Source organism: Anopheles arabiensis, chromosome 3 (genome assembly GCF_016920715.1).
Source record: "Anopheles arabiensis isolate DONGOLA chromosome 3, AaraD3, whole genome shotgun sequence".
NCBI classification, from domain to species: domain Eukaryota; kingdom Metazoa; phylum Arthropoda; class Insecta; order Diptera; family Culicidae; genus Anopheles; species Anopheles arabiensis.
The window spans coordinates 3,142,869-3,155,488 of NC_053518.1; the positions used below are offsets into that span (position 1 = coordinate 3,142,869).

General features: G+C 46.7%; 2 protein-coding genes across 2 annotated transcripts in view; one reads left to right on the plus strand and one right to left on the minus strand.

The window, feature by feature from the left end:
• Positions 1-6,278: 6,278 nt before the first annotated feature.
• On the plus strand, positions 6,279-9,446 carry LOC120900461. Its single transcript, XM_040307498.1, has 6 exons — positions 6,279-7,451; positions 7,649-7,857; positions 7,941-8,076; positions 8,166-8,431; positions 8,517-8,652; positions 8,716-9,446. The coding sequence occupies exons 1-6, from the start codon at positions 7,316-7,318 to the stop codon at positions 8,835-8,837; spliced, it is 1,005 nt and encodes a 334-aa protein (XP_040163432.1). The 5' UTR covers positions 6,279-7,315; the 3' UTR covers positions 8,838-9,446.
• Positions 9,447-10,368: 922 nt separating this feature from the next.
• Positions 10,369-12,620, minus strand: part of LOC120900462 — a 31,502-nt gene continuing 29,250 nt past the window's right edge. Inside the window, exons 15-19 of the mRNA XM_040307499.1 lie at positions 12,401-12,604; positions 12,049-12,332; positions 11,754-11,972; positions 11,403-11,674; positions 10,369-11,328 (exon numbers count right to left, since the gene is read on the minus strand). Of these exons, the coding sequence (XP_040163433.1) occupies positions 11,108-11,328; positions 11,403-11,674; positions 11,754-11,972; positions 12,049-12,332; positions 12,401-12,604 (1,200 nt within the window). The 3' untranslated portion in view covers positions 10,369-11,107. The remainder of the gene's footprint in view (positions 11,329-11,402; positions 11,675-11,753; positions 11,973-12,048; positions 12,333-12,400; positions 12,605-12,620) is intronic.

Here is a 12,620-nt window from a genome sequence, read left to right on the forward strand (position 1 = left end):
GTGAGGGGGATGATGGGACTGATTAGAACACACACACAGGCACACAAATACCAAGAACTGCTTCCCGCTCCATAATCATCTCTTTAAGTTTTGCAACACAGAAACAGCAGCAACAGCAACCACTCACAAGCGAAAACAGCGACATTCTGCCTGTTTCCAGTACAATTAAACAATTAAGCACTGGCCAAAGAATAAATTGATGCCAATTAGCCACTTCCAAAAGTGGCATCTTCTAAACGCCCGTTCCTCACCAAATCCCAAGAAGTGTCCCGATGAATGGGGGTTTCGGCTGTCATTTGTGCGCAGTTTGTTTGTCCCAAAAACGGAAGATTTGGTTGTTGCGATCCATAATCATTCCTGCAAGGATCAGTCTAATTTAACACACACACAATATATACGTGACGATCGCGTGCAAATGGTATTTTTTGGAAGGAAATTATGTCCCTTTCTTTTGCTGCTGTTGTTATGGTTGTGGTCCAAAAGAAGTATATAAACCTGGGACCTCTGGTTGGGGGTGGTGTTTGCGCGACCCGTTGATAAACCTGTGCGCAATCAAATCATGCGCGCGGGGGATGTGAGGGTTTACTTTGCTGCACACTTTTCAAAAATCTTCGCCGCAAAACAAACAGTTGAACCCGGCTGGGCGACTGTGGGGAAGTACCGTGGAGACACCGTCAAGCGACACCCAGTTTGTCTGCCGTGTAATGAAACAATGAACGACAAGGAGGCAGCAGCAGCAGCAGCAGCAGCACCATCATCATCACATCACGTAATTCTGATGGAGACAACTCTTTTTCACCTAGTTAGTGCATTGCTGCTGTACGTGACTGGAGACAAAAGAGGGACACTTTGGTTCGGTACGCTTTTGTCCCATCTGAAGTGCAGAAGTGTCCCTTTCCACTTTGTTTTTTTTTGCGGTATACATGTGCACATGAGCTTTTTCCCCAACACAGAGGCGTTCGCTGGCGTTCGTTCGTTCAACCTTCAGCATCCACTTTGGCCATGGATCCCCGGCCAGAAGAGCACACCCTGCCCTGTCTAATGCAATCTGTAGTGTGAGGCAAGATTCCTTTTGCAACGCGGAAGGAAACGCCACGAAGCTGTTGTGTTGTCTTTTGGTTGAATTTGGCGTGTCCTTTTTCCCTTTGCGGCTTCTAAGAAATAACCTGCAATAAAATGCATAAATTATTTATTTGCCCATGATTCATCGCAAACTTACACGTCCGAGTGTTGCTAATTTCAAGCCTGCTAAGGCACAACTGCTGCTGCATGCTAAATCGCCCTTTGCGCCCTTTGTGCAGCCCCGTTTGTGACCAGCCCATCACCATCCGGTCCGGCTGACCATTAGACGATTTTTTCCTGCGCTTGAAGGGTGTTTAAACCTGCCTTTATTTGTCCATTCTTATCCTCCCTCAAATACGGTGATGCATTATTTGTATTCCTGCCTAATGACAGCTGTGTTCTCACCTTCACCAATGTGCGCCCGCCACGGTGAGTAATGCGACCCGTGCAACGCACCCCTTAAACGGACCCCCGCTGTCTTTCCCAAATACCCATAATGACTCATGCTCGGGATATGGAATACACATATCCTGCCAAGAGGGGGGGTGTCGACAGTTTACCATAAAACGCTACGGAAACCCAATTGCAAGCCAACCAGTCAGCCAGCCAGCCAGCCTGCCTGCAGAAAAAACAGGGAATTGACTTGCACTTTTCACCCTCCCCCGTGAGTGGCCTTCACTGCCTGCGTGTCACTGTCTCGGCTTCGGACAGCACACATGCGGATAGGGGTTGCAGGGGGTGGCGATTAGGTTTCTCGCCGGAACGAACTTCCCGGAACGGGAGTAAGAGTAACATATTCAATCGAAAACCCCCCTGGCCCTACCCACTGTTGAGAGCGCTGTTAGCCTACATTTAACAATACGTAGGCACAAGAGGCAGACGAAGAAGAAGAAGAAGAAGCACAAGGAAGCCATTTAATAGACACGTTGTATTTGTAATTTTGTGAGAAGCGTCCGAAGGATCCTCCCTATCCCAATGTTTTGGGTTTTGGGTGAAAGGGCCTGCCACAGGAGGGATCGATTTTATTTCAAACGAGCGTGAAATAAACACAGAACGCAGCCCGTAACGCCAATTGTAACGTGCATTTGATCGGACATCGGCACACGCAAGATAAACAGTCAATAACCAGGTTATTGGGAATGCCCTGAACTCGGCGAAGCCTCGCCCCGTAATGCGAATGCATCACGCTCCTCTCCTCCCCGAGCGCACGTCATAGAGGTCGTTGGTTTGGAAAATTGTTTAGTGTTTTGCTTCTTGTTTTTGCCCTCTGTTTACGTAAAGCATATTTGTATGTTCTGTATGGCGCGAGCGAGCGCCCGCGCCCACTGCACGACTCTACTCCGAACGCCGTAAATCACGCACGCACGCACGCACGGTCGAACGCACCCCTGCTGTGATTAATGACGTCCTCTTCCACCCGTTCAAACCACAAAAGCCAGTGAAAAGCAGAAGAAAAAACAACGAACTGGTGCTTAGAAATGCTTAGCTCTTAGCATCACTCCCATTTCCGTGGTACACTTCTACACACATGATCGTAACAACGCTACCGAATGTACGCAGTCCTCCTCTCGATCTTCACCTCGATTCGAACCTCTCCTCTATTACACATCGAATCGATGCTGCATATGAAGTGCTATGGATGCTTCCAAAACCAATACCAAAATTGTTGTACCACCCCGACAAAGGAATAAAACCCTCGTTTTACAAACCATCACTCACAACAGTGAGCGGATCGCCCTTTGCCGGCCATGAAATTTAACACTAAATGCGCGTCATGTGTCGCTTTTTTTGTCTTGTTCGGTGTGTCATATCGACCCTCTTCATTGTGACCCTCTCCAGCGAACGGAACCACCATCACCCACCACCAAATCGCCATATGGTTTCAATTAGAGAGCGCGGTCTATCAACATTCGCGACACTCTCGCCTTCCGATGTGATCCGATAAAACCGTTTGAATTTTGGCGTTTTATTTTCGATCGCGACACTTTTACTCGCTCTTTTCTCTCCCTATCTCTTTCATTTTCTTTCTCTCTGTCTCTCTCTCTCTATCCATTCGCGAAAGCAACACGTGTTGATACATTGATCACCGATCATGCCACCGATAGCGTGTATGCGTGCGTCGCCTACTGCACATACATACTTTTTTTTATTACGCACCACACTTAAGCGATAAGCAGCTACGAACGACACATTGTCGTCGGGCGTGGGACCATCATGCTGCCCAGCCCGGGGAAAGGACAGACCGATTCAATGCGCATCCTTCCAAAGTGCTGAAAAGTACTTAACATGGATGAGAGCGCGAGAGCGAAACCATTAAACTCGATCATTCACGCCATAACGCTAATGCATTTCACTGACGCTGTTCCATTTGCGTCCGCTGCTACCCTTTTGCAGGGCTCTAAAGTGTGTGTGTGTGTGTGTGTGTGTGTGTGTGTGTGTGTGTGTGTGTGTGGCGTGTTGTTTTTTTTATAAATTTGTTATACCCTTCTGTTAGTCATCTCACGAGTGAATGCATGCATTTTCTCAAAAAGACGGACTCGACGCACTAAATCTGCCTCTTTGACCATCAAATACGGCGCGTAAATCGCATGACACTCCAATGGAAGCACGTTGTTACTGACTTGCACTCTGCTGCACTCCAAAGCCCGGAAAGATGATCTTACTGTGCACGGCTCAATCATCATCGATTATTGCTGCGTACGAAGCGGAGTCATAGAGCGGGTGAAAGCGACAGGGTGGTGTGTGTGATCTTGTTTGAAGTAATTTGTTTCCTACGGCTTTTTAAGAAGCCAACGGATACATCCAACCCCGCTGCCGTAGATGGGCTTCCGGGCGGGCACCCACACTTCATGGGAACAAACAAGTGACAAAATGATGGTACTTCTTACTCCCACCAAACCAACGCTAACGCCCCGTGCCCATCGTGCATCGTGGCCACAGATGTCATTTTTTTAGGCGTTCTCATCTCAAGCATCAGAAACACTCTGCAAACACAGATCGGTTCGGGTTAAATTTAAAACGCAGCACTCCAAAAGCCGTCCCCACAGTGCACAGACAGCAGCGGCACCAAGCACGAAGAAAGAAGCAAGAAGGCAAAGGATTGTACACAAAAAAATGCTCATGCTTAACGAATTGTTCGAAAAGAAAATGAAACACCATCATACACCACATTCACTGTGTGCAACAAACAGCTTCAATTGTTGGTCGCCCGCTGCAACAAATTGAAGCCGCGTCTCGGTGGCACCACATCGCCACCAACCCCAGCCTACTAACAACGCACCAAAACGCATCAGTGATTAATTGGTGTTGTTTGGTCTGTGCGTTCACATTGCCGGGCCTGTTTCCTGGTATGCCATGACAACGCACATAGTGTGTGCACTATTTGGTTATAGAAGCATGTTCCGCGATTCCGCAATACGCTGGGCAAGTCCAGTGCAAATCGTCAATCTTCCCAGGTCACGATGATGGCCCGGAGGTAACGAATCGGTCACACAAATGCTCGACAAATACTACTTCCTACCAGCTGCTGTTACTGCTGCTACCTGCCTACGCCACGCTCCACGACATTGGGAAAATCCCGCCTACTTGTGTGTGTGAGGGGTTTTAAGGACCCAATTTAAAAACTTCGCGTTTTGTTTTCCACTCCTTGGCACGCGCTTTGTATACTTGCCAGAGGCAGGCATGGTACTTGCGCCTACCCTCCCACTCCCTACTCCAGTTGATGCTGAAGGGCTTCCACCAGGTTGACGTGCAAAACGAGCACGATACGCATACGCACCAATCCAAATCGTATGGCAATCAGTTCGCTGACGATCTGTACCGAAACTTCTCCAAGGTCTAAGTCGTTACCCGTGTTTTGTGTGTTGCTTCAAGAGGCATTTATTAAGAGCGCGCCTCATCCTCGAGATTATTGAGATTTACCGATCGGGCTCGCAAATCGCTGTTAGTTAGGAATTGGCCATAAATAACATGTTGTTGCGCTGTTGTGTTGCTGCACAAAGAAACCCCAGCCCGAGACGGGGCTCATAAGCATAACGTTCCAGCCCCACTCCACCACCACCAACCCCGTACCGTGAGCGAGTAACTGTGGCTAATTGAAAATATCCCTGTTTACACGACGCTCGCGCCATTGTTTGCATTGCTTTTCTTGACAAGCTGAAAATGTTCGTGCAGACATGTGTGGTACCACTCTCTCCCCCCACGGGACGGAACGGGAAACGCGCCACACACACGCAGCCGGGCAACCGGGCAATAAACATAACGGATTGCGAATCGGCAGCTTTGAACATTTAGACGTGAATAATTAATTGCAACAAAACCCCCCCCCCCCTCTCCCTATGCGCTCAAGCACGCTCAAGTCCTCTTTACCCCTGTGGTGCCCCTTGCGTGGTTCAGTTAGTTTAACGATTATAGGATTTTTCTTCCCAAACTCCCAACCCACCGGCTAATGTATATGTAGCTCTTCAATAGTTTGTTGCCAAACGCATTGAAACATTGATTTTTGGCTGTGCTGACGCTTTATAGCGACCGCTGTCCACATGGTAATCTACTCGGATTAAGTTATTTCCAGCTGTCCAAGTACGAACACGAGCTTCATCGAGCCAATTGAACGAAATTTTGAAAACCAATCGATCAGCGTGTGTTAACCCAAGCGATAGAGCATATACGAGCTAACTAACCAATCCATTCGGAATTGGTTTCGGCGACATTCAAGTCAAAATGTGTCCCTGAAACATGAACCTTCCGTGACATCATATTGCCTGATGCTCTCAAAAATAGAACGCTTCCCTTCTTTCCAGCCTTTTGAGTCATCAATATGTACGGAACCACCAGCCAACCGCTCGCATGATCGCATAATGCGTGTCTAATCGATTATTTGCGCTGCTCGCGGCTCGGTTCCATACGCGTGGAGGGGTACCCCTTACTGCTACCCCCGCCAAGCCATACCAAAAATGGACCTTTTTCTTGCGTTCGACCAGACGCACCCGAGAAGGCCGCAGCGGCACAGAGAAAAATGAATTATTTCTTACCAATTCTGGGGCCACCAGCGTCATAATGCGTGCCCAAACACCCATCAGTCGCCGGCAAATGGGAGTGTGACAACCCGCCAAACAAACCGTTTGAACCGGTTGCACACACTGTCGCTGACTGCAGTCCCCACCGTTAGTGGTCGCCACTATTGGAAACACTACCAAAAAAAAACCCTGTGTGACGCATGCTCCACCACACTCATTTGTGAGCCCTCGGTGTGTGTGTGTGTGGGGCGACAAAGATACATAATTTAGTACGCCAAAAAATGAACCTAAAATCGTATCGTAAATACTCATCCCCGCTGCCCATGTGCCGCGTTTCGAGTGACCAGTACTTGGACCTGGACCAGAAGAAGGCTAGAACAACATCACAACATCACGTCCAGGGGTCCCTGCTGTATGCTAAGGACTCTTCCGGCACATCGAAGCAACCCTCCTCACACACAAACACACACACGATGCAGTCAGTAATCGGCTAAAGGGGCAAAGGGCTCTAGAGCGTGCTTTTGTTACGCTTCGGTTCCTCTCGGAGAGGGACAAAAAACGCGACTGCCTATTACCGTTTCGTTCTTGCGCCCTTTCGCATTGGGTCGCATTCGCCCCAGCTGACACGCATCGCGAGTATGTGTGTGGGAGTTTATGACGCGGCCGTAGAACCAAATCGCGAGCGCGCGCGTGAGAGCGAGAATTATGCTCACTTTCCACAGAAGGGGCCCGAAGTCGGCCACATCGGCCACCCGAATGCCGAGGAGCTGCGAGTTGCGTGCGGTACCGTTCAACTTCATCACAATTGCTCTGACTTTGCCTGTGGTCGCCCGTGTCTCGGGGACATTGGATGTGGCTTCCCGTATTCGCGTTGGTGGAAGACAGTTTCGCGTTTCGGCTCTAATTACCGGGTTCGATTCACCTAAAACAGTTCGATTCGACACAGGATTCTGAATGCAAGCGCGTAAAGTGGTAATAAAAACGGACAAGTGCAATATTGTGTAAACGAAACGAAAGTGTGCTAGCGTGAAAATGTCAAACTGAACTCTAATCCCAGTGAGTTAACAACGCCTACTTTGCCCTCCGTAAACGCGCGATGGATCGGCCGAATCGCACTCGAAGGCAACGAGTGATTTTCCGAAGGATTATGTGATGATGATGATGATGATGACGATGACCAATGATTAACCGATCCTCGACATTTGTACCAAGATACATATAAGTAGTGTGGCGTTATTATGTATGAACAACAATTGCCGGTGTCGATCGCTGACTGGTTTGCTTTCCCAATGGTGATGCACGCTACTACTGCCAGCTGCAAAAAGCATGGAGTGTTGATTTTATGGATCATTTTTCTGCTGTCGATCATTGAAGGTGAGAGAGACTACAATAACCATCTGGTGTTAACTAATGTGTTGATTTTGTCATATGAAATAACCATCCACGTCTAACTGGTGCTTGTTCCCACGCTCCAAAACTGTGATTTTCTACGAAAGTTCAATATCAAATCGCTTTCTATAGAATTCAACTTCTTTTATAACGTTTATTTCTAACACGCTACCACGTTGCAGACTATGCGCTGGCCATTAAGCTGACCGAAGTGCGAGTTCCCAAACACGCAATCCGAGGTCAGGACGTCAAGCTCGAGTGCCACTATGATATGGAAGGTGAAGCCCTGTACTCCGTAAAGTGGTACAAGGATGGGCGAGAGTTTTATCGCTACGTGCCACGGGACGATCCTCCGCAACAGACCTTCCCAGTGGAAGGTATTACGGTGAATGTACGTGTTTCCTAAACTTTCCACCCCACCCCCAGCATTCCACTTAATTGCCTTTTATTCGCCTTTTTTGCGCGGCGGCACAGGTGCAAAACTCTACCAACAGTCACGTGATGCTGGAGTCCATCAACTTGTTCTCTAGTGGCAAATATCGTTGCGAAGCATCGGCGGAAGCGCCTTCCTTTCAAACCGTCGCCGAGAACGGCGAAATGATGGTGGTCGGTGAGTAAGGCAACTGCTACCTTCCCTTTAGCATCTTGTTACTATCTCAGTGATCATCGTTAATGGGCTGATGTGTGTGTCATCCACAGTGCTGCCAGAGTCGGATCCCGTCATATCCGGGGGAAGGCTCCGGTACCAGATCGGTGATCTTGTCCGAATCAATTGTACCTCGCCACGATCAAAACCAGCTGTCCAGCTGGCGTGGTACATCAACAGTGAACTGGCCGATCCGGCGTACGTTCAACACTATCCAACAATAGTTTCTCTCGCACCGGATCATCTAGAGACTTCAATATTGGGGTTGGAATTTCGTATCAAGCCCAAACATTTCCGCCGAGGGGACCTGAAGCTAAAGGTGCGTGTTCTGCTCGGGCAAAGTAAAAGGTATTTAACTGTTCAAACACAGCCATGCTCATTACTCGCTCTCTCGTCTCGTTCAGTGCCTCGCTACCATATCAACCGTCTACTGGAAAAGCAATGAGGAAAGCATGGAAAGCGACAGGCCCCAAAAGGCTCCCATTCTTGAGTCGCGCAAATCCGGCCTCTCTACTGCTAGCCGGGCGGATAGAGTACAAGGTAATAGCTAATGATCGCCCCATGATCTTCCTGTCTTATCCATCCGCTTTTCTCTATTTTTAGCAAACAACGGAGTTTCCTCGCATCAAGTCCCTGCCCAAACCTCTCTGGCGACCATCATCATCCTCCTAAGCGTTTGGTTCACTCTGCTTAACACAGTCCAAATCTGCTTCAGTGCACGGTAACTGTACTTACATACCACCCAAATCAAACCAAACGGTTAAGTCCTTCAGATGCAAGAACAATTCACTCTGCGTTCTGTACTCACAATGGCACAATGAATTTGCAGACAGTCGCTGATACGCAAGAAGCAGTTCAAAGCAGTTCCTTACAGAATCCCAGGATGGTGGGTATTATCGTTCTTATGAGTAAAATTTAAATTTAAAATCCACTGCCTTGCATAGCGAGAAACTCTGCCAACACTCTCCCAATATCTTGGTCCATCATATTGTACATAAGCAGCAGCACACACACAAACATCTACTGCACGTACTTCTTCAGCTTTAAAGTGAAATCTATTCCATTACACCCCCGTGTTAATGGGTGGAGAGAGGAAAACGAAAATATTATGAAAAACTTGTGTCACACAAGCTCAAAGGTGAGGTGTATATTCAGGTTGTATCGTACCGCAAAGACTTGTCGGAGGTAAGAATGTCTAGAAGAATGCTACCGGAATCGTTTCACGATCGGAATGCCAAATGTATTTATGAAAATCAGTTGAATGTAAGAAACGCGTAACAAAGAGTAATGATAATATAGAGCAAAACCTTTTACTTTGTCACATTTCTGCAACAGCACCAGTGAAAGATGAACTTTCTACTGATATATCACAATACTATCATTAAATTACTGTTACAATAAACAACGCAAAATCCAAACAAAGATCGTTTCCTATCCAGATTGTACCTTTGTACTGCCCAGTTGCAGGGTAAAACATGTAATGCAAAACACCTTTCTTTCAAAGGTGTTTGCTAAATTTGAATGTATTATATTGTCTGTTTTGTAAAATAAAAACTATTTTTACGTAGAAAAGATATATTTTGTGAATGCATCGATAAATCTTCCATCTGTAAAAGAGCACGAGCGGAAATGTATTTGACAAAACAGTAACTTTTGGAACTACTTAGAACTGTTGATTCATAGTATCGTTTAAAAGGCATATACGTGGTAATAGTTCATTCCACGTCCACCGTTTTGTGCGACACTTTGAAGCAGCTTTTCTTTGGACCTCCAGAATGTGGTAAGTAATTTAGATTAGTACGGTGGTTAATTAGCGTCCTTTCGGATAAACTTTATCAAACTTAATTCTCTAAAACGATTTAGGACTGAATGATTAGACGTATTCTTTATTAGGCTACCTTACACTTCATGCGTCATTATCTCTCTACAATCGCACAAGGACAATTTGGAGACTGTGGCTCGTACGAGTGTCTATCTTCTTCTTCTTCTTTTTGGCTCAACAACCGATGTCGGTCAAGGCCTGCCTGTACCCACTTGTGGGCTTTGGCTTTCAGTGACTAATTGATTCCCCCCCATAGCAGGATAGTCAGTCCTACGTATGGCGGCGCGGTCTATTTGGGGATTGAACCCATGACGGGCATGTTGTTAAGTCGTACGAGTTGACGACTGTACTACGAGACCGGCCTAATATGTGTAATATGTGACGAGTGTCTATATGTATAGAAATTATAGAGAAACAATACTATAACACCATCGTTTTTTTTTTGTCAAAGCCCAGTGTAAACGAAAGAAAAATTTCGAATCAACATACTTTCTGTTCTAGGTATGCAAGAAATATTAAATTACTATGAAAACACCCTGCAGCATATCAATTAGTAGCTCTGTTTTAGAAACAATCAAATTTTGATTGTATCTCACGAGCTAATAATAATCGAGAGGATATTACAGTTAGCTACTCTATTGAACCAAATCAGACTTTAATGGATGCATTAACGCAACGAAATTAATCACCGCGTACAACTTACGCCAAAGAAAAAGTCGAACGAAGCCCCAATCACGTAAGAACTTAATCTAACCGTCTTTTCGAATTCTATCGTCGTCCCTATACTATTAATCTTCGAATAGTACGATACTTTATGTCCCAATCCTTCGTTCGTTCGTTCGTCGTTTCGTCCAATGTGTCCAATGTGTGTGGGTCGTTAAATATATCGTTTGACTAGTGCCGTTCGAAGTAGTATCACCTTACAGTCGCATCGCATATGCAAAGTACCTCCGGTGAGGAGGTACTACTAGAACTCAAACCTATTCCCCTTCCATTCCATACTGTCTTGCAGATGTCCTTGCGTATGCTCCTAATGCGTAAGCGATTAGAACGAAACTCAATGTAAAGTACTGAAACAGTTTGCATTATTACCTGGCAAGCTTACTTCACTACACTCTATACTATATAACATAGGATGTCGATGACGCTCCTCCCCATCGACCGTGTAGTAGTTCACTGCATTTTGGAGACCTCAAATTTCGTGTTGATAATTTCCTCGTCCGAATCCAACACTGGAAGCGCCGCGTCCGCGATAGCAGCCGGTATGTTATCCTCTACCCATTTCAAATTTTCCTCGTCCGTAGTCGGACTCTTGGCGTTCGGTTTCGGCGAGTTGCTCCTTGTGCCACGCATCTTTACACCGTACGCGTCGGAGACGAATTGTTCTTCCTCTTCTAAAATTTAAATTCATATCAAATTTAAGGCGTCTCCTATCATCACAGAACATCATTTTAATCACAAAACATACCATCATCCTCGTCCTCAGGGTTATCTAGCAGTGGGGTAAACGCGTAACGTTGGTTGTTGTTCGTCGGTCGCCAAAGAATCATGATGACGAGTAGCAGGGTCGAGAACAGCACGTGCCAAAACGCATCGTCTACCCACAGCTCTTTCCAGTCCGTCAAGCAGTCGGCGAACCGGTGCACCTTAATGGAGTACAGCATAAACACCACGGAAGCGAGCACAGCAAATATGAGCGTGTTGGTAAAATGTCGGTACAACGATAGCTTCACCATATTCCTGAAAAACAAAATGCAACGTGTTCATTGTTAAAACTCACTCGCAACGTAGAATATATGCACGTTCATCGCATACATACCGTCGCAGACGCAAAGTGCGCGTCGTTTGCACAAGGGACGTGAAAATCCACCAACAAATGGCGGAGTCTAGTACGGCAAGCGGTATACTAGCAACCAGTATCTGGTTGCTGGGATCGTTCTTCGTGTGCATGATGCGCAAAAAGCTCTCAACGCACGCTAGTACCAGATACAGCACCCCTGTCCCAACGACCCGATGCAACATTGGCCCCAGTCGTGGTCTACAATTAATAAAAAAAAAAGTGTAAATGAGAATATAATGAGAACACCAACCTGGCAAGTCCGGCAAGTACGTACTTCACGATGCCAAAACCGAGCGACACTATGATCACAAGCATTCTGGCCAACGTTCGCTTTCCGCAGGACACCCATTCCGCGAGCAGCACCATCCCTTTCACGGACACTCCGGTTGAGTTGATGCTTTGGTATTCCCCATAGAACATGGCCTTTTCCAACATTCCCAGTAGAATTACGCCTCCTATCCAGAACTGGATACGAAGCAAATCTCTCCATTGTAAAAAGGACACCGTCAACCATACGATGCCCAGCAGTACATAAACCAAGCACATAGCTCCGTAAAACTGTGAATTGGAGAGAGTAGGGCATGAATAGCTCAGTCGTACTTCATACTACACTCCACCACACTGACCGGTAAAAGCGGCCAATCAACGGCTGACAAATAGCCACTCGGGCGTCGTATTTCCACATGTACACTCGCCGTGTAGTCATCGAACATTTCCTGCTCTCCATTCGAACGTACGCCGCCATCCTTCTCTCCCGGCTCAATACGCAAAATGAAGATGTAAAGTCCATCCTTGGTCACTGTAAACACCGGTTGCTGTTCATTGTTTGGCTGAAAGAGGTTTACA